We start from the raw sequence: 24545 nt of genomic DNA on the forward strand, positions 1-24545 counted from the left end.
CGGGGGTGGGAGGGGGGATATTTTTGAATCAGAAAGCAAGAGAAAAGGGAACAGGACATTCACCTTCCAGACACTGGGCCTCCCTTAGCACCTTCATGGCCCAGGCCAGAGCAATGCGAAAGCTGCCAGGGTGATCTGGCGCGAGGTCGCGTATTTAAGACCTGCAGCGCGTCTAGTCCCCCAGGCGAGCAGACATCCCATTGTCCCATGTGTCGCTGAGGAGGTGCCTGCGTGTCAGAAAAGCACACTGAATGTCTTCCAGTGGCCCGGGGGCAGAGGTCAAGTATTATAAATGGATAATGAGGCGTAATGCAGCGCTGCGGGTGTGGGCAGAGGAAGGGTCAGTCCTCAGGCTTTTATTTCCTCCGCGCACTTAATGGAGTCACACGATTGACAGAAATTCCAGGGGAGGCTGAAACCGGGAGGAACAGCTGTATCCAGCTCCGACAGACAGACGCAAACAGCGACCCCGAAACGGCGCCAGGACTCCCGTTACCACCAGCAGGGCAGACAGGATCCCCCCAAATTCCCACTTAGTCATTTGTTAGCAATTAACCTTCCCGACGGAACCGACGGGACCGATGGTGCATCACGCCACGCGCTCCTGCCAGCACCGCCCGCCGCAGCCTGCGGGAGGCTCCTTCCCGGAGAGGAGGCCCGACCCCCGCGCCCTCGGCGACAGACCACAGTCAGGGGGCCGGGTCGGTGCTGAGGAGCCTTACCCCCGGCTGGGACGGGGCAAGCGACACCAGGAGCAACGGTACTCAGGGACCAGAGGCTTTGTGACCAATAGATTACTTTTTTTAAATCTACCGGAATCAATGTCCTATCCCAGTCAAATGCCAAGCCAATGGCAATAAATATTAATAGCATCAATGAAAAAGATGTATACTCTCAATTGTACTTGCAAAAATAAAATAAAAAGCAGGTCATAAAACAACCAAAAGAAACTGTAAGCTGCTAATATCGCTAGAATTTTGTAAAATAAAGAAAGACATTCAAAAGTACAAACAGGCCATTATACCTGTTTCATTTTTAAGAACAATTAGGAAGGCGGTTTGAAATGTCAATTATTATTTATTTTCCAAACAAAATACTAGTAAATAATACTTTAAAAGTACTAAAACAAATGACAGAAAGGCAAAGATTTACTTCAGAACAAAGTATAGGTCGTTATATTGTAATAATAAGGACTTCTGATGTTGAAGCATCTCAACAATAAATCAGCAATGACAAAAAACGCCCGTGAACTGCTCCACCGGTGTGAAGATCTATGTAAAGATATGAGCGTCAATAAGCAGCACGTGTCCCATAAACACAAAGGGAAAGAAGAAGGGAAAAGGGTAATCTAATCCAAACTTTTCAATCATCATTTACAGAGCTTGCAGGCTGCTGATGGTACTCGCCTTTAACTCTATGACATCTTTCATTGAAAAGGAAAATGCATTTAAATTTCATAATGTTCTCAGGTTATACAACATGAATGTGGCTAAATGCGGGCCCATATGTCTCGAGCTTCTAGTCTCTTGGAGAAAAACGCCATTCGTTTCACTAAAATCATTCCTCTATGGAAGGACAGGTGTCAGTTGATAAAAATTAAATATAAATAAGAAAAACTGTCAAGCACATTTCGATCTGAAGTGGCTGCTGAGCTGCCTCAGATATCTGGACCTGGACAGAGCGGTACGACACACCCAGTGGCCAACAATGGACTATAAATACTCTTTAAATAAGGCCTACATTACAAGTTACAAGCAAGAGAAAAACATTTCATTCTTCCCCTTCCACCCTTGCCCGCTCTCGGGCAAATATTTATTGCGGACAATGCCAGGAAATGCTGCGGAGCGCCTCCGTCCCACGCGGTGCCTGCCGCGCCGCGCCGCGATCCAGGACGTCAGGCGGCACCGAGTGACGTTCAGGGGACAGCAGCTCCGAAGGGCGCTGCGTGGTTAATTGCTTTTCCAGGGCGCTGACAATGACCGCGGCAGGGACGGCCGACATTTCTTTTTTCCTTTCTGTATCCATGTGTTCAGAATATATCACCATTGTGTTGTAAAACCGATAGAAACAATAGGGTGGTAAAATATTCTAAAATGGTTCCGTTGCAAACCCAAAAGTTTGACTTTATACTACAAGGGAAAATGCTCGCTGTTTCTGCTCTCGTGTTTGTAGCCGGTAGGCCAGCAGCACAAAATTTACTTGGGAGTCAAGATCTCTGGAATTGAACCCTAACTATGCTGCTGACTTGTGCTTTTCATACTTCTGTACATAAGATAAAGCTCAATACCAACATTAGGCACACTCTACTTCATTATATATAAACACTAAAATAAAAGTGCTAGTGAAGTCCAAGAGATTAGTAAAGCAGTTCATATTTTTAAAAAGCAGATATATCAACAGACAGCCCAGCTATTCAAAAGAAAAACAGAACTTAGTTCTTATTAGTATAATAAAAACTAAGATTTTAAAATAATATAGAATAAAATTGGGATATCTGAAACAACAGTGAAATGACACGAAAATACCCATGATTTTTACTATTAGCAAAGTCATAAGTACTACTAATACTATTATGGTTTGTTTCCTACATTTGAAATTAAAATACTGCTATTTTCAGAGATCAGCAAAAATAAAGATGTCAATTTTTCCCCCCTAAACAAACAAACAAAAAACAAAACCTAAGACTTTCATCAAAGCAACACCAATGCTTCAAAGCGCTGTTCCAGTTGGCGATTTCAGAATTACTGTCTTCTTACACGCCATGCTGCCTAGGGTATCATAATGGAGCCTCATCTCTTCTCTCTGCCTTCTCTCAGGGATAAACTTATTTCACAGAAAGCTTACATCAATTACTAGTTATATACTATGCTCAAAAAAATCTCAGAAGGGAGCTCAAATCTACAAATAGACATATGCAAGTTTTGGGGTTATTTCCCAGATCCTACTGAACACTGCTACCAGAAAATATACTACATGCACCAAAACAGATGAAACACTGTCACCACCAAATTTCTCTCCTATTCCAGGTAACCTATTTCTCTTAATGTTTCTATGAATGACACAACCTAGTACCCAAGCCAGTCATCATTTCCTCCTCAATTTTCTTTGTCACCTCAATTTCTCTGAAATTCAGCCATTTTTCTCCATCCCCACTGAAATTATTTCCACTAATAAACAACTTCTCCAACCTTTGAATTTCTATATCAAGTAATTATTGCTATTAACAGAACACTTATCGCAATATATTATAGATACTCATATACTTGGTCCTTATTTGTATTTATGTTAGGGTAATGAGTCAAAAGTAAAGTCAGGGCAACTGGTATAATATAAGATCAAGATAATACATAAAAGTTAAGCATCTGAAGTTTAAAAAAGAATTGTGATCATACACTTCCACTACTGGCCACATATGATAGATAGATTTATATTATCTCCTCAAAAAACTAAATTAGCCCTAAGCAAAAGGCTGTTATGAACCCCAAATAACAGTGCTTAAAAATAAGCAGATTACATGGGAATAAAACTAATATAAATTGTCCAAAAAACAATAAGCATAGGAAGAATCAGAGTTATTCCAATTAACCTGAGTGTGCCCTAGGAGTACAAAACAATCCACCACGCAGCAACATGGTATTGAAAATGCCCAGCATCCTTTCAAAATCATTAGGCACATAAAGACGCCGGAGAACACAACCCCCTGCAAGGAGAAAAATCAGTCAATAGAAAAAAGCCTCAAGAAATATCAGGGAGAAAAGAATTAGCACACTGAGGGGAGGGTTGGGGGGGGCGGGGAATAGAGGGGATAAATAGTGATGGAAAAAATAAAGCAAAATAAATTTTAAAAAAGAATTAGCACACACTGATAAAATGAGGAGAGACAGAAAAACAGATGCAAATGAGACTTCCAGAAATGAAAAATATATGTGAAGGGGAAAAAAATGAATAAAATTAATAAAAGGATTGATATATTTGAATATGTAGAAATACAAACTATACAAAATAAACAGAGAGGGGCAAAAAGAATTTTAAAAATTGAACAAAGAATCAGTGAGCTTGGAAAATATCAAGTGGTCAACGTACATATAATTGGTGTCACAAAAGGGACTGACAGAAAAAATATTTGAAGATATAATTGCATAAATGTTTTCAAATTTGATGAAAACTATAAATCCACAAATCCAGGACTCTGAAACAAGCCCCAAGCAGTAGAAAACCACAACACTTTATGGCTTCATTTATTTTTCTATATTATTTCTGTGTTTTTTTCTATTGTTTTCATGTTTTCTATTTCAGTGATTTCCACTGTGACTTTTATCATTTCCTTTCTTGTGCCTTAATATGCTCAACTTCTTCTAGTTTCTAAATGTGGAAGCTTAGGTAACTGATAACAGAACTTTCTCTCTTATAAAATGGGCTTTAGTTCTATAAATTTCCCCTTGAGTTCTGATTTAGGGGCCATCCCACAGATTTTCTACTTTTCCTTAAACTTTTTATTTTGAAATGATTACAGATTCTTAAGAAGCTGTACAAATAGTACAGCGAGGTCTTGTACACCCTTTACCTAGTGTCAAAACCCAGAAACTTCCATTCTACAATCCACAGACCTTATTCAGAGTTCATGAGTTTTACAAATACAACTTTATACACACACATTTTGTGCGACAGAGGATGTGTGTGCTTGTGTATAGTTCTGTTCCATTTTATCACTTGTTAATTTGTGTAACCCTTACTACAATCAAGATACAGAACTGTTTCCCCACCACAAAGATCTACCTTACCCTTTATAGTCACATACATCCTCCCACTACCCGGCTCTAAGAGCTGATCGACATTAGTCTCTATAATTGTGTCATTTTGAGAGTATTATATAAATAGAATGGTTTTTTCTCCTGGCGCTTTTAAGATTTTTTAGTGTGCAAAATTTGAGATTGGCTTTTTTCACTTGGCATGGTGTCCATGAGATTCATCCAACTTGTTGCGCGTATTTATACTTCCATCAACTTTTTATTTTTTTTGCTGAAGAGTATTCTAAGATACGGATGTGTTCTTTTTTCTTTTCATTCAGCACAAAATAATTTCTAATTTCCCTTTGGATTTCTTCTGTGAACTATGTATGACTTAGAAGTATGTTGTTTAGTTTCTAAATATTTGTGGATTTTCCAGAGATCTGTTATTCATGTCTTACTTAATTCCCTTGTGGTCAGAGAATATGCTTTGTATGACTTGAAAGCTTTTAAATTTATTGAGACTTGTTTTATGGCCCAGAAGATGGTTTAGGTTGGTCAGTGTGCCCTGTGCACTGGAAAAGAATGTGTTGTTGGGTGGAGTGTCTACTTAGTCTGATATTAATGTGGCAAGTATAAAGCGTGTTTCTCCTGAGCAGCAAACAGTTGGGGCTTATATTTTTATCCCATTTGACAATCTCTGAATTTTTATTAGGATGTTTAGATCACTTATAATGGAGTATTTATAATGAGTATTTATATGCTTAGGGTCACCTCATCTTGTTTGTTTCCATTTTATTTCCTTTCTTGCTGTGGACCGCTTTGGATTGCATTATGCACAACTTTAACATCACAGTCTGCCTTTAAGTGATGTTACACACTCACACACACAGTACTATAAAAGCCTTACAATAGTAACGTCCCACTTCCCACACTCCTGGCCTTTCTGCTACTGTTATTAATGTGTTTGTGTGTTTATCACACATTCACATACACACACGTTTTAAAGACCACAATACATTTGTGTCTATATAAATAGGTATATATACAAACACACATACATTTTAAAAACCACAATGCACTGATACTACTTTTGTGTTCACAGTAAGTTATATTTTTTAAAGACTTGAATAACTACCCAAAAAACACATATATGTTCTAACCATTTTCAGTGTCCTTCGTTCCTTTCCCTCTGCTGTTACTTTCTTATGCTTAAAGGACTTCCCTTAAGACTTCTTGCCGATAAATTCTTTCATCTTTTGTGTATCTGAAAAGTATTTTATTTTGCCCTCATTCTGAAAGGTATTTTTGAGAGGACAGAATTCCAAGTCGGCACTTGCTTCCTTTCAGGACTTAAAAGAAACCTGTCATTCTCACTGTTCCTCAGTACATAACGTCTTTTTTTTAACCTCTGGCTGCTTTTAAGATTTTTCTCTTTCTAAATGACTTCGAGCAGTTTGATAATTATGTGCTTTGGTATGGTTTTCTTCGTGTTTCTTGTGTTCTGGGATTGACTGTTCTTCTTGGATTTGTGGGTTTATATCAGATTTGCAAATGTTTTGGCTATTTCTTCTGTCCGCGCCAATCATCCTGATGCAGAGAGTCTGGTCTCAAGTTTTTAATTTTTCTTTCTTTCTGTATTTCATTTTTGATAACTTCTCTTGGCCTATCTTCAATTTCATTAATATTTTCTTCTGCAATTTCTAATTTATTCTTACTCTTATCCAATACAGCTTTCGCATCTAGACTTTCATATCTAGGACTCTGAGTCTTTTTAATGCCTCCCACATCTCTAACTTTGTAAACATATGGAATACACTTATAATAACTGTGCCAGTGTCACCACTCGTGACCCTGTGTGAGCTCCAGGCACCGTGCCCGCTGAGATTCTCTGCAGTTGCTGCTCCTCAGCTTTGGGTATTTTCCCACGCCCATCAGCACTGGGTTGAACACCAGAAGCGGGCCCTCTGCAGATGTTGAGAGTTCTCATTCTGTGCTGATCTATTCTCTCTAATAACCTGTCTGGCTAATTCTAGGTCAGGAATTAACTTATACAGTAAACAGTTAGGGCTCTGTGGGTCATACCGTTTCTGTACTATCACTCGGCACTGTGGTTATTATTGTAAAGTGGCCACAGACAATATATAAATGAAATCATGAAGTCGCTGTTTTCATAAAATGTTTTTTACAATAAGAGTTCATGGCATTTTGCAGATGGGTGCTCTTCCTTGGTCTTCCTTGGTCTTGGTGTGCTGCCAAGTCCACATTCCACTTGGATTCACCATCCCTGCAGCACAGCCCAGAAAATCCTTAAAGGCGAGAAACTGAGGCAATTGCAGAGCTCGCCTCATGAGTTTCCCGTCTCTCAAGGATCCTTTATTCCCTGATGTCCAGTGACTTGAAAACAGTTGCTTTAAGCTATATTCTGGGGTTTTTGTTGTTGTTGTTGTTTAGCTACTATTGAAATGGAACTTCACGAAATAGTCAATGAAGTCAAAGCACATTATGTTCACCAACAAATCCAACTGAAACACATTTGTTTGAAAGATACCTGTTTTAACCATTTTCGATGCCCTTCATTCCTTCCCATCTGGTGCCAAAGGCTCTCCCCACCTTTCCTATACTGCTTTTAAAGGTAGAGGAAACAATTACATTCCCAATAAAACACAGGAAGGGCCTATAGATCCCAGTCACCTTTCTATTGTGTATCAACGCTGTACTTCTGTTGAATGGTCTTTTGTTACTATTTAACAAAGAAAAGTCCATAAGCTCAGGGAGGAACTTCTCGTATACGTAAGGATTATTTTAGAAAGAAATCTGACCTGCCCCCAACAAAGCTAGTTAATGTCAGCAACTTAAAAATACTGCTGCGGCCCAACTACCTGGAAGAAAAGGAGGAAACATTATTTCCCCCGTGAATACAACTTTCCCAAGTCAATTCAGTAAGCCCTGCTTTTAATTTACAATTTGGGAAGCTCTGAAGCCAACTAAAAAACAAGGTTATCTACTTTAGGATCATAGTCAAAAATGCCTATTTTAGAAAAGGCATTAGAAAAAAAATCACTAATCTCTGCTATAATCTTTTTATAAACTATTCCCAAGATTACTTATGGCCGAGGCAAAACATTTCTTGATAATAAATTCTCAACTTTTACCTTTACTGAGATATACAGCAAGATTAGATTAATCAATCTACTCAAACCTTATGAATTTGCTATTTGACCTTTTTTTTAACTCACTCAAATCGGTAATTCCTAAGGCTCATCCTACTAAAGAGCCCTCCCTGCCTCCCTAGGGACTTCTGGAAGGAGCATTCGTTCTGCTCTGATTCAGTGATACACCCAACTTCTTCAATTGTGTCCCATTCCACTCAAGGAATCCACGTAGGAAATGCCACTAGTTACAAAAACAAAAGGTGGCACTTTTACTTACTTCACTTTAAAGTCAAGTAAGAAGGCTTTAGTGTTTCGGGGAGGCTTCCCTTTCCCTCTCCCACCAGTCGCGCGTGGGCCACACATGCAGAACTCTGTTCAGCAGCCAGCAGGGTATCTATTAGGATTGCGGGAGGGAAGGGGAGTGGGATTCCTTGCTAAACATCCTGCTCTCCTACTCTCTTCTCCGAGGCTGTCTCTTTCCCATTCCCATGTCCATCATTCTTTGTCTACGACTATTATTATAACTTCCCGAGCTTGCACAAGTGGGCTTCGCTTGATCCACGGATCCAAATACGACCAAAGAAAATGCCTACGACGTTCGTGAAGTTAGCATTAGAGTTTGACTCCAAAAGGTTATATTTGAAAGTACTTTTAGTAATGTATTTATCAGTAGTCTTCAAGGTAGGAAATAAGAGGTGATTTTCAACATGGTTAAGCAAAACAGAAAACTTTCAAATGGCCTGGGGAAGGAGCACTGGAGAGAAGGCAAGAAGGTGACAGGGAAGTCTTCGAAGCGAGGTTCTGTTTGCGCAGAGGGCACAGCAGGTGGGCGGGGGAAGGCATCCTCTCTAAACCGGCTCCAGCATTGTTTTTACCAATTGTATTTCAGGCTTTTATTCCTCTGACGCAGATGGCCATGTTTTGCATATTTAATTGCTTCCATCGTGTCATATACAGGCATTTCAGGACTCTCAATCAAATAGCCTTTCTTTATGTAAGAAAACGTGACTTTAAAATCCAGAAGAATTCTGTCTCAACACTCTCAATGTAAAGAAGCAGTGTAACAATTATTACAAAATTACCTCTCAGGTGTTTTTGTGTTTTTTTTTACCAATTAGATTACCTCTATAGTAACATTTCACAAGATAAGAAAAAGCATATTAATTATGGTCCATCACTTGGATAACAGATATTACAGCATGACCAAAATCAGGTAGCCAGAACAGGCACTCTATTAGGAAGGCCCTGAAGTCTACTATTCAAAAATACGCACTTTTGAGGTGAGAAACAAAGGTACTGTTTCACTGTATTTAAAGGACTTTAGCATCACTTCATTGACCATAACAACAACTTTAAAACAGCAAGTATTATCATTGCTATTCTGTATTTATCAAGTTATTGAGAAATGGATTGTAACTGGAACCCAGGCCTTTTCATCCTTACTCCATTGCTAGTCCAGCTGATATTCAAAAGGTCCAACATGAAATGCATTATGCTTCATATTTTAATTAGAAACCACAGAATCATCAGTGACGACATTCTTTCAAATGATCTCTAATTCCTTTCTATTCCAACTCTGCTCTAGCTCACAGAGCTGGCCGTCTCCTCTGTAATCCAGCCTTAATTAAAGCCCTCTCGTCAAGCTCCAGGATCACCCCGCCCCCCCGCCGCCCCTCCTCTGAGCCTCCTGCTACAACACGGCCAGAGCCATCTGCCTAACAGCAGTTCTGACGGTGTCGCTCCAATGCTGGGACACACCTGGCGGCCTGCTACTGCCCACGGTGGTGGATCTCAAACCATGCACCTGGGGACTTTTGTAGTTCTAAGAATCGGACAAAGGTGTTCAGAGCTGCTAAAATGAAAGAATATCAAGCAGCTTAATTTGTTGGAACAAAAAAATTACCAGATAAAGATAGCTGCATTTGTTTTTTACCAGTATCTTTTTCTCATGTTTGAGAAGCTGTCTGTCTATTGAACAGACCTACCAAAATAACAAAACCAATAATCCAGTATTAATCCTGAAAGGGTCAACTATACTGAACAATTAGATATTTTCACCCATGATGAGAGGGTGGAGGAAAACGGTCTCATTATTTTAATTAGATTTTATATAAATGTCATGTTTTTTTCCTAATTCATACGATAGAGTTAGATATATGCTTAGATAACCTAGGACCTAACAACTTTTATGTCCTCTGCTTTCAAACCAGAAAACTACTTATATACTACCCCTTCCTGTAAAGGCTTTAGCATCTGAAGTCATTGCTCTCACAGTTCAGTTAACCCAACTCTTCACTGATACGCCCATCTCGTTTCATTTTACTCTTCCACTAAAAACCTACCTCCTGAAATACGGTGAATTCATTGAGGACAGAAGCAGTATACTATTGTCATTTAGATCACAAGTGCCTGACACATAGAAGTCACTCAAGAAATACATACTGGAAAAACCAGTGAGTTCAATTATGTAAGAGCAAAACCACCAACTATTTGTTACAATTATGGAGTCTCAAGACCGCCAACTATTTGCTCTACAATTATGGAGTCTCATAACTTTAGAGCAAAGTCAATAAATTTTCTCTGTTTCCAGTTTAATACATAACACATTATAAACATAAAATAAAAGTTTTAGAAATATTTTACTTCATGCTGTATAAATACAGCCAGGCGACATAATAAGTTCAATACAACAAAACTCCATTAAAAACATGTCGATGTTGATTTTTAGGAAGTTTCTTAAAAACATGCACTGCTCAGAGCCATGATGTGAAATTAAGGACCTAGTCAATTCTCCAAAGCTGAGATATAATTGTGAAGAATTTTTAATTCTATGACAATAAACTGGAAAATAAATATTAAATTGTCTTTCCATGCCTCCCCTACAAACGAGGCTGTTTCTAACTCAATGTACATTTTCCCCTTACGTGAAAAAAGAACTTGGATCAATCTACAAATGTAAGGGCTTAGATATGAAAGTAGATGAACAAAAACCCAATGGAGTTGCAATCACTACTTCATTATTGCAAGTAAAATTCTACTAAGAGAAAAGCCTGCTCATACAGTTTTCACAGTTGAAAGTGCTTACTTTTTTCATGTCAGAAACAAATACCAAGTTTTATGAATTTTATTACCCTAGTATCCTCTCTCTTTTTTAAAAAATTTTAGAGCCCCCCAGATACTCCCTGTCGGCTCACTAACTGCAGGGGTGTATCGCATGGGCAGGGAATGCACCAGCCAGAGGCATACAGAACGTGTGCTAAGTCTCATGGTTTATGTTTGTAGCAAGGATCTCACTGCCTCCGTCTCACTGCTTATGGCTTATGAACGATGCACCAGTGGTAATATGCATGATTGCATTAAAAATCAGCATTTTAAGATGAAATCCCAAAATACTGTATGGAAGGAGAAAACCAAGAACTACTTACGGCCAGCAAGCAGGAACTGATAATACTGTACAGCATCTGCGGCGAGGAGCAGAGGGTGGTTTGCATTAAATGGTGGCTGCAACTCATTCCATTGAGGAGTTCTAAGGAAACAGCAGCGGAATATTAATATTTAAGTTAATAGATGATATGTAAATCACCACCACTGTCACCACTTACAGACACTGATGTAAACTCACACAATCTTTGTAGTCATTAAAATGAACTTGTTGGAGTGCTGAAACCTGAAACGCAAGGCCATCTGCTTAGGAAGAATAAAGAGGTGGCAGCGAGTCCCACAGTGGCACGGGGCCAGTATCAGTTAAAGCAGGAGACCCTCCCACAGGGCAGACAAGACACTCAGAACACTGGACAGAGACGAGGCGCGGAATTCAAGTGTCACAGCTGAGCAGGTCTCACTGTACCAAATTTCTGGGAGTTGTTAGAGCTCTCTATTCCCAGAATATGTGTGTATTTTCAAAGAGAATAAAGCAGGTAAAAATGGTTGGGAAAACATAGGTATGTGAACGGTTGACTTATTATATAGACCTAATCACCATCTGAGTTCCAAAGAAGCCACATATTTCAATAACGCTGGTGCAGTGATTTTAATTAGATCTGCCTCCTCATGAATAACTTGATAAATAAGATATTGATCAGATCAATGTAGTGCAGTGAAGTCGCAGTAAAGAATACTGGAGCCTTAAAAAATCAATATAAGAATATTTTAAAATGTCGAAAACGAAAGGGATCATTTTTGTATCCATTTTTGTCTGTTTCCTTCCATACGTATCAGGACCAATTTTTTTCTGTCTCTCCCATGCTGTTCATTGTACACTATACTGAACAGGTTTCACTCTAGATTTCACTTCTCAATCCTTATTAGCTTATAAAGATTCTAATGATTATGTACTGTGAAGAAGGACTCTGCTTCTTAATAAACACTTCTACAGTCTTAACCCATATGTCTTGGGGAATCACATGAAAGGAAACCTTCCGATCTATTTATGTTAGTTTCTATTCCCTTTAATGGCTGACTCAAGGTACTCTCTATTTTCAGTGAGCATGAGACTGGAAATAAGGCGAAGCACTAGAGCTCTGCATGTGGAAAATTAAAAAAAAAAAAAAATCCTAGGAAAGGTAACACAAAGATGCAAGGACAAAGGAATTCAAAAGGAGATATTCTCCAAGGCATACACCAAAGACAACTGAAAACATATGACCACATAAAGTTTTGTACATGTATGTTCTTAGCAGCATAATTCACGGCAGGTAAAAAGTGGACATGCTAATCAACTGATGAATGGATAAACAAAATGTGGTATATCCATGCAATGGAATATTATTTGGCCATAAAAAATGACCAAAGTTCTGATACATGCTACAACATGGATGGACCTTTGAAAACACTATGCTAAGTGAAGGAAGTCAGATGCAAAAGGTTACATTTTGTACGATTCCATTTATATGAAATGTCCTGAGTAGGCAAATCTATAGGGACAGAAAGTAAAATGAGTGACTGCTAATGGGTTTCTTTTGGGGGTGATGGAAACTGATTGTGGTGATGGCTACATAACCTAGTGAAAATTCACTTTAAATGGGTGAACCGTATTATGTATAAATTATGCCTCAATTTTAAAAAGGAAAAAATTATCAATACATGCCACAACAGGCATGAATCAAAATAATTTTGCTGGGTGAAAGAAGCAAGACAAAAAAAGAGTACACACTCCATGACTCCATTTATATAAACTTCTGGAAATCATAAAGCAATCTATAGTGACAGAGAGCAGATAGTGGTTGCCTGAGGCTCCATGGGAGAGGCAGGGATGAAGAAGGGCAGGAAGGAGAGATTAAAAAGAGGTACTATCCAACATTTGCAGGCGACGGGTATATTTATAATGTTAATTATAATGATGGTTTCCACAGCCATATACCAATGTCAAACCTTATCAAATTATACACTTTTAATATTGTATACCTCAATAAAGCTATTCAGAAAAAAATGAAAGTTGTATATTACTGTAATTATAAAACAAATTTTTAACAAACAAAAAAAGCATAAAGAACAGAGGTACTACCTAACCAGAGTCCAGCTGGCTCGAGGTGATGTCATCATTTCCAGTGGGGTGTCATCGCTAATCTTGGGGGCAGTGCTAAGCGGCCGTGGCTCCATCATGTGCTCCACTAAGGTCCCGTAGCAGCTAATAATGTAGAGAGACTCAACTACAACTTGTTTGGACTGATCTACAGACATAAAAACAGAACCTGGGTGTTAGATAAGGACATAAAATGAGCACAGCACCATTTTTAAGTTATTGACCTTCTCGTTTCTTCCTGAGGCTGCTGAGAGAAAACAAGAAGGCAGGAATTTTTTTCACATGGGGTCTGCTCCTTGTCTAAAGGTTGCCTCTTACTAAGTATAAACCAATGAATATAAAAAGTTCTATGCTGTGAGAATAGTTCTTAAATCTTAAGCAATGTATTTCAAGAATGATACAAACATGCTCAAATTTCTAACACAGTGAAACAATATTTTCCTTGTGCAATATCTTGTGTCCCACGTGAAAAGTGGGTGCTATCGGGTGGCCAGGGAAGGAGCGCGGCGGGGACCAAGGCACAGCTCGGCGGGCGTGCCAGCGAGTGCACGGGGCTCTTCCTGTGCCTCAGTGGGCCCAACTGCTCATCTCCGCGCTCTCAGCAAACTTTCTCTTTAAAATTTCTGGATGCAAAGAAACAAACAAATGGAAACTCACACACCCTCCTCCCCCAAATCCTCTGCCTTCTTTTCTCCCCGTGGGACCAGCAGCCCCACGGTACATGAAGACCGGTCATACCTTTGAGGTCAGGTGCTGAATATGGACCTAAGCCAGTGACTTTGGACGGAGTACACATGTCCCCAGTACCGAAACAGGCTGAGTCCTCTATCTCGGGTTTTACAGTCAGCCTGGGAGCCTAGGAAGCCGCTCCGAATGCTGGGCGGGTCACCTTATCTGCCCGCCGGAGGAATTCATTACCGCCGATTTGGGGGAATGGCTAATGACAGTCAGCGGGACACAAAGGAGTAGCGAGTTAAAAGGGTAATTAGAACAGAAGGGAGAAGCGTTTGAAATCGAGCTTCACAGAGGGTTTTCACTGGCAACAAAAAGTCACTTCGATAGCATCAGTCAAGCTAAGGAGGGAACAAAAAAATACAGATGGGATAAGAAAATGGCAGGCCCGCACACTGTACTGGACCCGGGCGCTTAGGTAAGGAACCTGCCGTGCCCGGGATCCTGTTTCCGAGGAGAGGGTCACTGAAAGGCGATAAGGGGGAGAGGGCTGACGTCTGGCTGCCAGTGCCAAGCGCAAAGCAGGGCCATTTTGCCAGGAACAATGCGGCCGGGGAAGCGTTCAGGGGAGTGCCGCGGCCTGTGACCCAGTTTAGCAGCACTAAAATGAGGGGAAATCGCATTCAAAATGAAGCCCTCGGTCTGTGAATGTGGGCATTCTCTTCTACACAAGATCAACCAGCAATCACATACCAAACAGTCATTACGTAAACATCTTAGGTATTGATCCTGACGACCAAAACAGGGAATTTTGAAAAACTATGTAAGTTCAAAGGAGCAATGGTTACCGCAAAAAATGACCCTTATTTCTGAGTGGCAGTCTGTTTTTATCTTTTAATTTATAATATGGCCAAGTGTTGTTGATTTTTTTTTAAATCAAGATTTAGCATCAGAAAACCCAGTTGCAAACTCTGATACCATCACTTACTAACTAGTGCTTTTAGCTGAGATATTTAGACTCGCTAATCTCAAGTTCTCTATCTCTAAAATAGAGATAGCAAGGTTTCCCTCTCCACACCTCACAGGTGTGAAATTAGCTTGTAAAAAATGTAAAAGCTGCACACATGTAATGGCATGGAGTTGGCAGCATCGAGAACACCTGGAAATTGTCACCAACAAAGCAAAATAAAAACACTCAATGGGCCCGGCCAGCGTGTGGCTCAGCGGTTGAGCATCGACCTAGGATCCAGGAGATCGGGGTTCGATTCCCGGTCAGGGCACAGGCCCGGGTTGTGGGCTCGATCCCCAGTCGGGGGCGTGCAGGAGGCAGCCGATCAATGACTCTCTCACCACTGACATTTCTCTCTCTCTCTCTCCCTCTCCCTTCTTCTCTCTGAAATCAATAAAGAATATTTTTTAAAAACTCAATGGGCAATTTATGTCACGTGTGTAGCGCCCGAGGACAGCCTTTCTTCTCGGGCAGGCTCGAGCAGCTGAGAAGAGACATGCTTATCAAGTGTTGTGAAAAGTTGGTTTCCAAGACATTGGGCTCAAGACGATCCAAGGAGAACAGCCATGCATTTTCCTCAAGAAACCAACGTTACAAAAGGCGAGTCTCACCCGCAGTGACATACGCACCTTTTTCTCTCTTCAGACCCGCGTTATTGGCAAACCACGACCTGGACGTCCCAAACACGGCGGCCACGCAAAACTCCCCGCCCACTGACTTGCTGGGCGAAATCTGCGGAGGTGGTTTAACTTTGCTTAAAAAATAAAACGACAGGAAAAAACGTTACCGGGAGGAGCTCACAGTCCCTGAGACAGTGCCATCTCCCTTCAGGGCCCCAGCATTCCAGCCCCCCCGGGACATGCACGCTGCCCTCCTGACTGGGCGCCGGGGCCTCTGACAGTGGCAGCTTAGGCGGCCAACAACAGTGAGCTCCTTTCTGAAATGCGTGGTGGCGCAATCCAAGGCACTTCTCAGGCGGGCGACTGCCCGGAGCTTTCGAAGTGAACAGAACCAGCACACAGCTCACGATGATAAAGGCGTTTACCGTTCATTCGGATACATCGATGCGGGACTGAGTTCAGCTGAACGCAGGCGGCGTGAGTGAACGTAGCGATGCGGGGACACAACGAGGCCCTGAAATTCACGCTCGGGCCACAGCGCTACGTCGCCAGACAACGTGGAGAGGCCTGATGCTGCGATGCAGTTATACTCGCTGGTCTTCCAATTTGTTTTTTCTTCATAGGTTCGTGGAAATGTGTCTGTTTTTGTTCTGTTTCTCATATGTTTGAGGACACATTAAGCAACTGCCACTATTTCACATAAATACTATTAAAAAGCACTTGCTTTTCTATTTGTTTGCCCCAAGTCAGCTTTCACACCATCGTCTTCAGCTTTCATACCATCAGGCCTTTCGTCTTTGTTCAGATCCTATATTTCCCTTTGGATCTGTCAAAGGCTCCCCCGGAGCTCCTTGGCAATTCTGCCAGCCACCTTAGATAAATGGTGGCATTCTTTTCTCCAATTCGTGGACCAGGGGATAGCCTCACCGCACACTGGTCAAGACCACAGCCCAGCTGGGGCACGGGGGTGACGGAGCTCAATGTTCCTGCTCTGCTAGTCAGTCTCCAGTGTCGAGTAACATTACTTCCACCTTGCTTCGCTCACGATCCTTTATCTCTTTATCTTTTAATAAAGTGTGGCTGGATAGAGAAGGATTGGTTTTGGAGTGGGGAAGAAACCTGAATCTGAATCCCAGTGCTGCCACTTACTACTGTGTGACTTTTGGTTAAGTTATTTAACCTCTCAGAGCTCAGACTACTAGTATGTAAAATAAAAATAGTAATGCCTACCTCATAGGGTTATTATAAGGATTGATGTATTTGTTCTCAAAGTGTGGTCCCTGGCTAGGATGAAAATAAAGCACCACCTTGGAACTTCTTAACATGCAAATATCCATCAGGCCACACCCCAGACCTACTGAACTAGAAAATTCTGGGGGTGGGGCCTAACAATTTGAGGGGGTTTTTAAGAAGCCCTTCAGTGCATTCTGGTGGGTGCTCAGGTTTAAGAAACACCATGTCTGGTAAAGTGCTTAAGGCTCTAAAGGCAGTGCCTTCCCGTGTCATAATACTCAGCAATGCTCACTCTCTCATCTACAGCACACCTAGTTTTTAAAAAACTAGACTTTGCTTTGGTGATCCCAGTTTCCCGTTCCTCATGACACCTGCCATCGTCTCTCATATATTTTATTTCCCAAGCCTCCGGTTTTGACATCTTCCTGCTGGGAGAGCACAAGGTTTGATCAGAGGCCACTAAGATGGGTCTCTTCGGTCTCTACCTTGCTAACAAATCCACGGTAGTGCACACTGTCATACGTGAGAGGGTTTCTTCCTTCCAACGATAACACTTCTGAAGCACTTTGTACCATTACCCATAAAGATCGCATCCATGCCTGAAGTACAACTCCAGTCACAGTCAGACTTCCACTGACAGGCAATAAAGACAGAGTGGAAATGAATCTGGTTCTACAGTTTCACACAAGTGCACTAACCTTTGCACAACTGGAATAAACTACCAACGGAAGAGTCCCCTCCACCTGAACAAATGTGCACCTTCCCGGGGCCCAGCATCAGACCTGTTCCTTCTGGTTACGATGCTCCCTGTTGTACTAGATCAGAACGTAAGCTCTCCTTCAAAGCCTTTATTTCCATCACTGAACTGCTCTCATAGAGCTGCTAAGTTCCTGTAATTCGCATCTTTTAAGTTCCGTCGGTCATTTTTAATCCTTAAGAGGCCGAAGGGAAGAGGAGACAGAGAAAAGCCATTGCAGAATTTTTTGAAAGGTGTTTCCAATTGCGTGACTGTGATTTCACTACAATCGCCGTCAGGAAACAGTAAGACTGCAACATACAAATAAGCTTCACAAGGACAGGATTCAAAGCTCTCTGCGAATTTCCGAATGTCATATTTGTTTTTGTTTTTTTAAATCATGTGGTAAGCAACATGATAGAAAACAACTGAGCACGCCACTTCTTAAGAGAGACTATGGTGGATCTGGAGTATGCATCCTAAACAGACTTAAAAATACTTGCTACTGGGCCAGATAGCGACCTCTATAGCACAGCAATAAAGAGTAGAAATATGAGAGGACATCAATTTACTCTCTGGCCATGCAAAAGTATATTCCATACGTTTATTAGCTTACAGTCTAATCTGCCAAAGTCAAAAGCTAAAATCTCTTACACTTCTGTAATGCTGCATATAACTCAGCTTCTGAACACAGAACTAAAAAGCACCAACGCAGTAGCATTTTACATAAATTCGTTGTCTGCTGCAGAAAATAATTTACAAGAAAAGCATGCTTAAAATTATGTAATGATTCTTTTCATTCCTACTCTTCTTTTTCCTCAAATGGGCCCTTAATAAATCATATTAGTAAAAAAGCTTGTGTGTAATAAGTAATAAAAGGAGCGTTCATCCCTCAAGGAACTGGCTGCCTCCCACGTGACACGGTGCTGTGTGTCAGGCATGCGGCATATCTGATGAACATATTCACGGCAGGTTATTTCTATCCTCAAGCTACATTTGGAAGGATGATGGTATCTAAGCAAAATAGAACATAAAGATATGTGTGTCTGTATATATAAGACTTCCAGAAAAAATTAAAAGGAGAAATAATCTAAAGATTACTGTCAATAAAGTAGCTCCTGTGTAATATAACCAATGGGAGAAAATTTAACTTTGACTCAATCTGCCCTTCCTCCTGAGTTTTAAAAAGACCAGGACGAGGAACGTGGGGTGGACGCAGAATTGGACTTTTCCAAAATGACCCAAAATATTTCTATTGCAAACTAACCTTTTGGTAGCAGAAAGATAACGCGCTGAAAACTGATGCGTATGTGAAGGGAGTAAAGGCGCAGAGAGCTGGCCTTGGAAGTGGCGGTCACCTGCAGGCTGCGGCCCCGCCGCTCGGGAGAGCCTCCCAACGCCAGCCCCTCAGAGCCTCTTCCTCTCGGCATCTCCCTTTACCCTCTGAAAGGGACTTAATAAATCCCATCCCAAAACACTTGCATATTAAAAAAGAGTACCTCTGGGTGTCTGGGCGCCTCCTCTTATTTATTCATTATTTTATTAAATTAAAATATGATATAAAAACTGAAATTTCAATGTATACGGGTGTCCAGAAACTCCACTGTGCTGCTTACGGTTCCGAATTAGGACAAAGCACCGTGCCGGTGCTGACGCCCCGCACCCCGAGCCCAGCGCAGAGGACCCCACGTTAAACAACAAAAACAAGATTTTGGTTTAACTGTGAGCAAAACGTAAAAGAAAGGACGAAATGAATCCAACTTTCGCCCAATCAGGCAAAATAATGACCATTAGACGTTGTAATTACTAAACTTGACACAAGATAACAACGAAATCAAAAGGAAAATAAACATACAAAGAAACAAAACAAATAAGGTGCTACAGTAAAGCCCAGGAGTTTAACTTTCTGTCATCTCCCCGGGGAGGTTTAACCCTCTAGTCATAAGAACTAGAGTGGCTTTGCCGTCGGGTTCTGGGGACACGGCATCAGGACATCTGTAAAATCATTTACAAACACCATTGGAGTGAACCATTGGCTCTTCCTGTCCTATGTAATCCAGTCAGATTAACATATTGAATTTCTCTTGCCTGTTTCTTTCCTGCACCGTTACGGCAAAGAGAAAACTAAAACACCAGCAAAACTCTGTTGCTAGCTGCTTTAGCGTGCCAGCGAAACGATGCCCATCTGGACAGTTTCGCCGGGTCCCACAGAGGGGCGAGAAGTGGCGCACGTGTGGGTGGCAGGAAGAGCGGCAGCGGGCGCGGGCGCCTCTCGGGGCACAAGCGTGGGAAGAGCGGCCCGCAGGCAGAAGCACCGTTTCCTTCCTTCCCCGCGGCGAACGGGCCCGGGCAATATTCCGGGTCACACGCCAGGCACGGCGCTGACGCAACAACGGCAAGCGGTACAATGTCCTTGTGTTAAAGAAACAATTTTCTTTACAGTCCACGCTGTGGTTAGTTTTGAAAAGGAACTTAGAAGTTTTCTCTCACTTTCAGCTTTATTTTTCTAAAATAAGAGCAAAGAGGCAAAGTATTTATTTTAAAGGTATTAATAATGTATCTAAAATTATTCTATCACAAATTGTTCTTAAAGGTCTAACAGATTTATGTGAATTTTACACATAAAAGAGTCTCTTCTCCATGTAAATCTTTCCTCCCCAAAATATGAAATTATATTTTTCATATTCTCAAAAGAACAAGATAGTTTAAACTATTTATATATCGATCAAATGAATACTCTCAGACAATGCGAATTAAAACTTTAAATATAATTTGACATTTATGTTTTAATTCTTCTTTTAAATTAACCTTACATAATACAAGCACAGGTTATGTGTAAGGGAGATATTCAAATGAATTACCTTTTGTCCACACTGTTATATATGTATTTTTTCTTCTGATTAGCAATTAGAAAATAGCAGCAGCTTAAACACAATACTAGATGTACACTAGAAGCTCAATAAATACTTGTTACTTATTTGTAATACTGAAAGCAAAATTCATTTTTAAAAGTTCACAATGGTATTTCTCTTCAAATTTCTGTATTAGAAAAGTATATCATATGTGTGATTACTTAACTTTATTTGATACAATCATTCAAACTCAAATATCCTAGAAGATACATAATCTTTGGAATGTATAAAATAGCTGAAACGTCGAAGATGGCCTACACAGCTAACCTTCCAACAAGTTTATTTTCTTATCAAAGGGAAAGACATTATTTCAAACTGACTCATCGGAAACTTCATGAATTTAAACAGTTAAACCAGTTTGTCAAAGAATGAAAAATCGGTAGAAATTGTGATCAAAAGCAAAATCTTATTTAAACATAAAATGCTGCAACTTGAAAGTAATAAAAATTTTGTATGAAATTCATGTACCATTTTAAAAGGAACTGTAAAAATTTCATATTCTTCCAAAATACAAATATTACCCTACAACTGGAAGTACTATAAACATATTTATTTAGCACACTGTTTTATTTCAGAAGTAAATAAGACATTCTCAAACTGAAGGCTAAATATCGTGGAAAAATAGCCAAAACAAAGAAGCTCTTATAAACAACATGAAAGTTGTCAAATTTATATTCATTTTGCTGCCTTAATTTGAGGTTTCATTAAGAACTTAATGAGAAAAACATGCACCGCTAGTAAAGGAACGCATTTGAAAGGAGGATCTTGGAGGCTAGCGTAAGTGACTGAAAACGAGTTTCTTGTGAGCTAACGATGGCATCAAACAAACCACAAAGCAGTCTTCTAAAAGACAGGCAATGATTTAAAAGTCCACTATATTTCATATATCCCTTTCTTTAATCTGGCTCTTTTAATCTTGTTTCAACCTCAAATCATTTCTGGTTGACAAGTGCTTTTGCTTAAATTTGAGGAGCACATAAGCTGTTGAAGGAACGGCCTTTTCTTATTTAACATACAGCACTTGTGACTCCATCTTTAGTTCTGTGCTGAGACTACGGTCCTTATTTACATGCCGAAACTCCTTGCTTTGTACTTAGAGTGAGGCATTTGTCTCAGGGTGGAATTTAATGCTAAGTTTAGTCTGCAGAGAAATGCTGTCGTATGTTGAACCGGGCATTTAAAAATCGACTGCTCACTATAAGCTCCTAAGCAAGATTCGTGTATCTTATTTGTTTTTTGAAGAAATCTGGTTAACAAAAGGACTAAAGAGGGGCTTTCATGGCATTTGTATTCACCCATGCCCTGAATTTGTTTAGAATACTTTCACGATCTGTGTCCTAATTTTGATGCTACATTTCACGAAGGAAATCTTTATGTCTGTCACCCTACTCTTAGGTAATAATGAAATTTTCAGATGTTACTGTGGCATAGGAACACCAAGATTAGTTTTTGTCTAATTATTCTTTGTCTAAATATTGCCTTAAAGTGGTATTTAAGCTTCTTTTTGTCTAATAAAATAAAAATTATTGGAAGGTGGGGTTTTCCCCCCCAGTGTAATGGGACAGTGTGAGTGACTCCAGTAGCAGTTATGAGAATTACCTATCTGTGTGCAGAACTCTTCTAAGTATTCTGAGTAAATCTTTAAAATTGATATAACTTACACTGCCCAAAACTTCCTTTTGCCTCATTTACTCTTAAAAGCTAAAAAAAAATAATCTAATTTAAAGTGTCTTTTCAGAATTGATATTTTTTTCCTTTAACTAAGAAAGGAAACAGCAGCAGCAGCTAATGTTTCTCGAGCTCTTCCCTGTTCTAAGTGGTTTAGGCTGTTGGCTCATTTCATCCCCACAGTGAACCTGAGGAAGGTGCCACTGGGAACTCCACAAACACACCAAGAAGCAGAAAGGCTTCAGGACATTATCCAGGTCATACAGGTAGAAAGTGCTCGAGCTGGGATTTCAGATCCAGGTAGATTGATTCTGGAGCCCTGACTTGCAATCATTATGTTAAACACACTACACCGGGATCTAAATACATTGTACTTTGCATCTTTACATGAAAGCATTCCTTGTTCTTCTTGTCTAAGACAGACAAAGTTGTAGTTTATGCACTGTTAGGTAAGAATTCTCCAAAATAAGTAAGTTACTGTGAGTAGGTGCTATGAACTCAAGATAATAAATTATTTAGGAGCTTTTATGTGACACACAAATTTCCTCATCTTGTAGCTCCTTAAACACCAAAATTATTCAAAACAGAAGTGACTCTTGTTCCTTTGGCACCAAATAAAATGCAGTAAAATTTTATAGGGTATTTATAGTATACGTTAAATATATTTATATTTCAAAATAAATCATGTCTTCCCACGTTCAGCATGATATGTAGGGAACTTCTATTACTATAATACTCAGAGCCTTAAACTTGGGTGTCAGCCTTGTCTTATATGCTAGCATTATGAGAGAACTCTTCTAATTTCTTTTTCTTTAATATTAACCTGTGATTTTTTTATTTGACTTTTTAAGAAATAAAGAAAACTGCTCTTTTAAAGCTTCATTATCATCAACATTTGTGTTCCAACTACAAATTACTCAGTACTTCGGTGCATCTATCTGTGATCAGGCCATGCAACTGAAAACAACAGTACAAAACAGTTACTTTCTGAGAGTACAACAAATGAATTAGGCATGCGGGACTGAACTGGGACTCACCATGGAGCTTTTATGGAAAAACACCCCGCTCCAAACAGATAAGGCCTTCGTGGAAAAGGGGGGAAAATGCACAAAAAATTAGAGGAAAACTCATTTAGCATTAACAAACACATGTATAGCATACTGTTATAGAGTATGGATAAAATAACTGAAAAAAAAAAGAGTAATCATTGGTAATTCTGCTGTAGATATTAATGAGCCAGATATAACCAATAAAAATGATGCGTAGTAACAAGTCCCTTGATTTTCATAGAGATTTCAAAATGTTCTATTTCTCCCCCTTTTCTGGAGCAACCCTGTAGGGAGGGTTCCTAGGTAAAATAAAATACGTTTCACTTCTGAGGCCCTTTAAAACAAAGTACAAGTTAAATGGCATAATCGGATGGAGAAAAGAGTGGGATCAGTAGCAACAGATGTGTGGTTGTGTGGCGCCAAATGTTTAAAACCAGCTAAAGATAACTCAATAAAAAAATCCTGTGAGCATCGGCTGCTCTTTGCCGGTTGCAGTCTCAGAGCCATAGAAGGGAAGCACATATTTCTAAGCTGCTAATTTCTAGTAAATTGAACTGCGTATTGCTGGTCAAAGGAACAAACACTAAATACAAGAAGTATGATTTATTTTCATTTAGGGTCACATTCCAGGAAACTGGCCTTTCTCTTAATAGTGATACAAGAGACCGGCTTCCTCTACCTGGCCTCCGCTGGGCGAGGCTGGAATCAGGAAACTGAAGCCACAATTGCTTGTTTTAAATACAACTGGGGATACAAAGTCAGGCTTCAGTGTTCCACACAGTTCTTAATACTCTGTTCGCAGTATTTAAGACGTGCTGTGCACATTTGCACACCAAGACCGACTGATCTAATTATATCCAGAACAAAATGTTGCTGTAGCATCTGACATTTGGAAGGAAGACATAACAAACGGGGAAGGGAAGCATACGGACAAAACCGGCATGTTTTCTTCAGCTTTGGTGAGAGGGACATTTCAAAAGTCCTGCTAATCAGCATTAATCTCCCAGTGAATTGAGTATATCTGGCTACAAACTGAAACTTGAGGATAATGTTTTCACAACACTACCTACCATTCTGAGGTTGAAGCACAGAGCACAGGAAGGAGGGAACAGAGGAATTAATAGCAGACGACAGAGTGAGATGAAAGAACTGAGATATGGGGGGGAAAAGAAAGAAAAGAGAAAAACTTTACAGAGGAAGCCTATGCCAAGCAAGGCGCTCTCTCACACAGTTAATGGTAAGG

At 40.1% G+C, this 24545-nt stretch overlaps 1 protein-coding gene across 10 annotated transcripts in view; it reads right to left on the reverse strand.

Annotated features, from left to right (window-relative positions):
- The window catches only part of BCAS3 (BCAS3 microtubule associated cell migration factor), a 421342-nt gene that overhangs the window by 244023 nt on the left and 152774 nt on the right, over positions 1-24545 (reverse strand). For 6 of the 10 annotated variants that reach the window (XM_081160910.1, XM_081160913.1, XM_081160916.1 and 3 more), the window contains exons 17-19: positions 15714-15838; positions 13386-13551; positions 11308-11408 (exon numbers count right to left, since the gene is read on the reverse strand). In XM_081160910.1, the coding sequence (XP_081017036.1) occupies positions 11308-11408; positions 13386-13551; positions 15714-15838 (392 nt within the window). Of the gene's footprint in view, positions 1-11307; positions 11409-13385; positions 13552-15713; positions 15839-23290; positions 23336-24545 lie in introns of all 10 variants that reach the window. The other 4 variants (XM_081160909.1, XM_081160915.1, XM_081160911.1 and 1 more) reach the window with 1 other exon arrangement.

Source organism: Miniopterus schreibersii (genome assembly GCF_964146895.1).
Source record: "Miniopterus schreibersii genome assembly, chromosome: 16".
In the NCBI taxonomy this organism is placed as follows: Eukaryota; Metazoa; Chordata; class Mammalia; order Chiroptera; family Miniopteridae; genus Miniopterus; species Miniopterus schreibersii.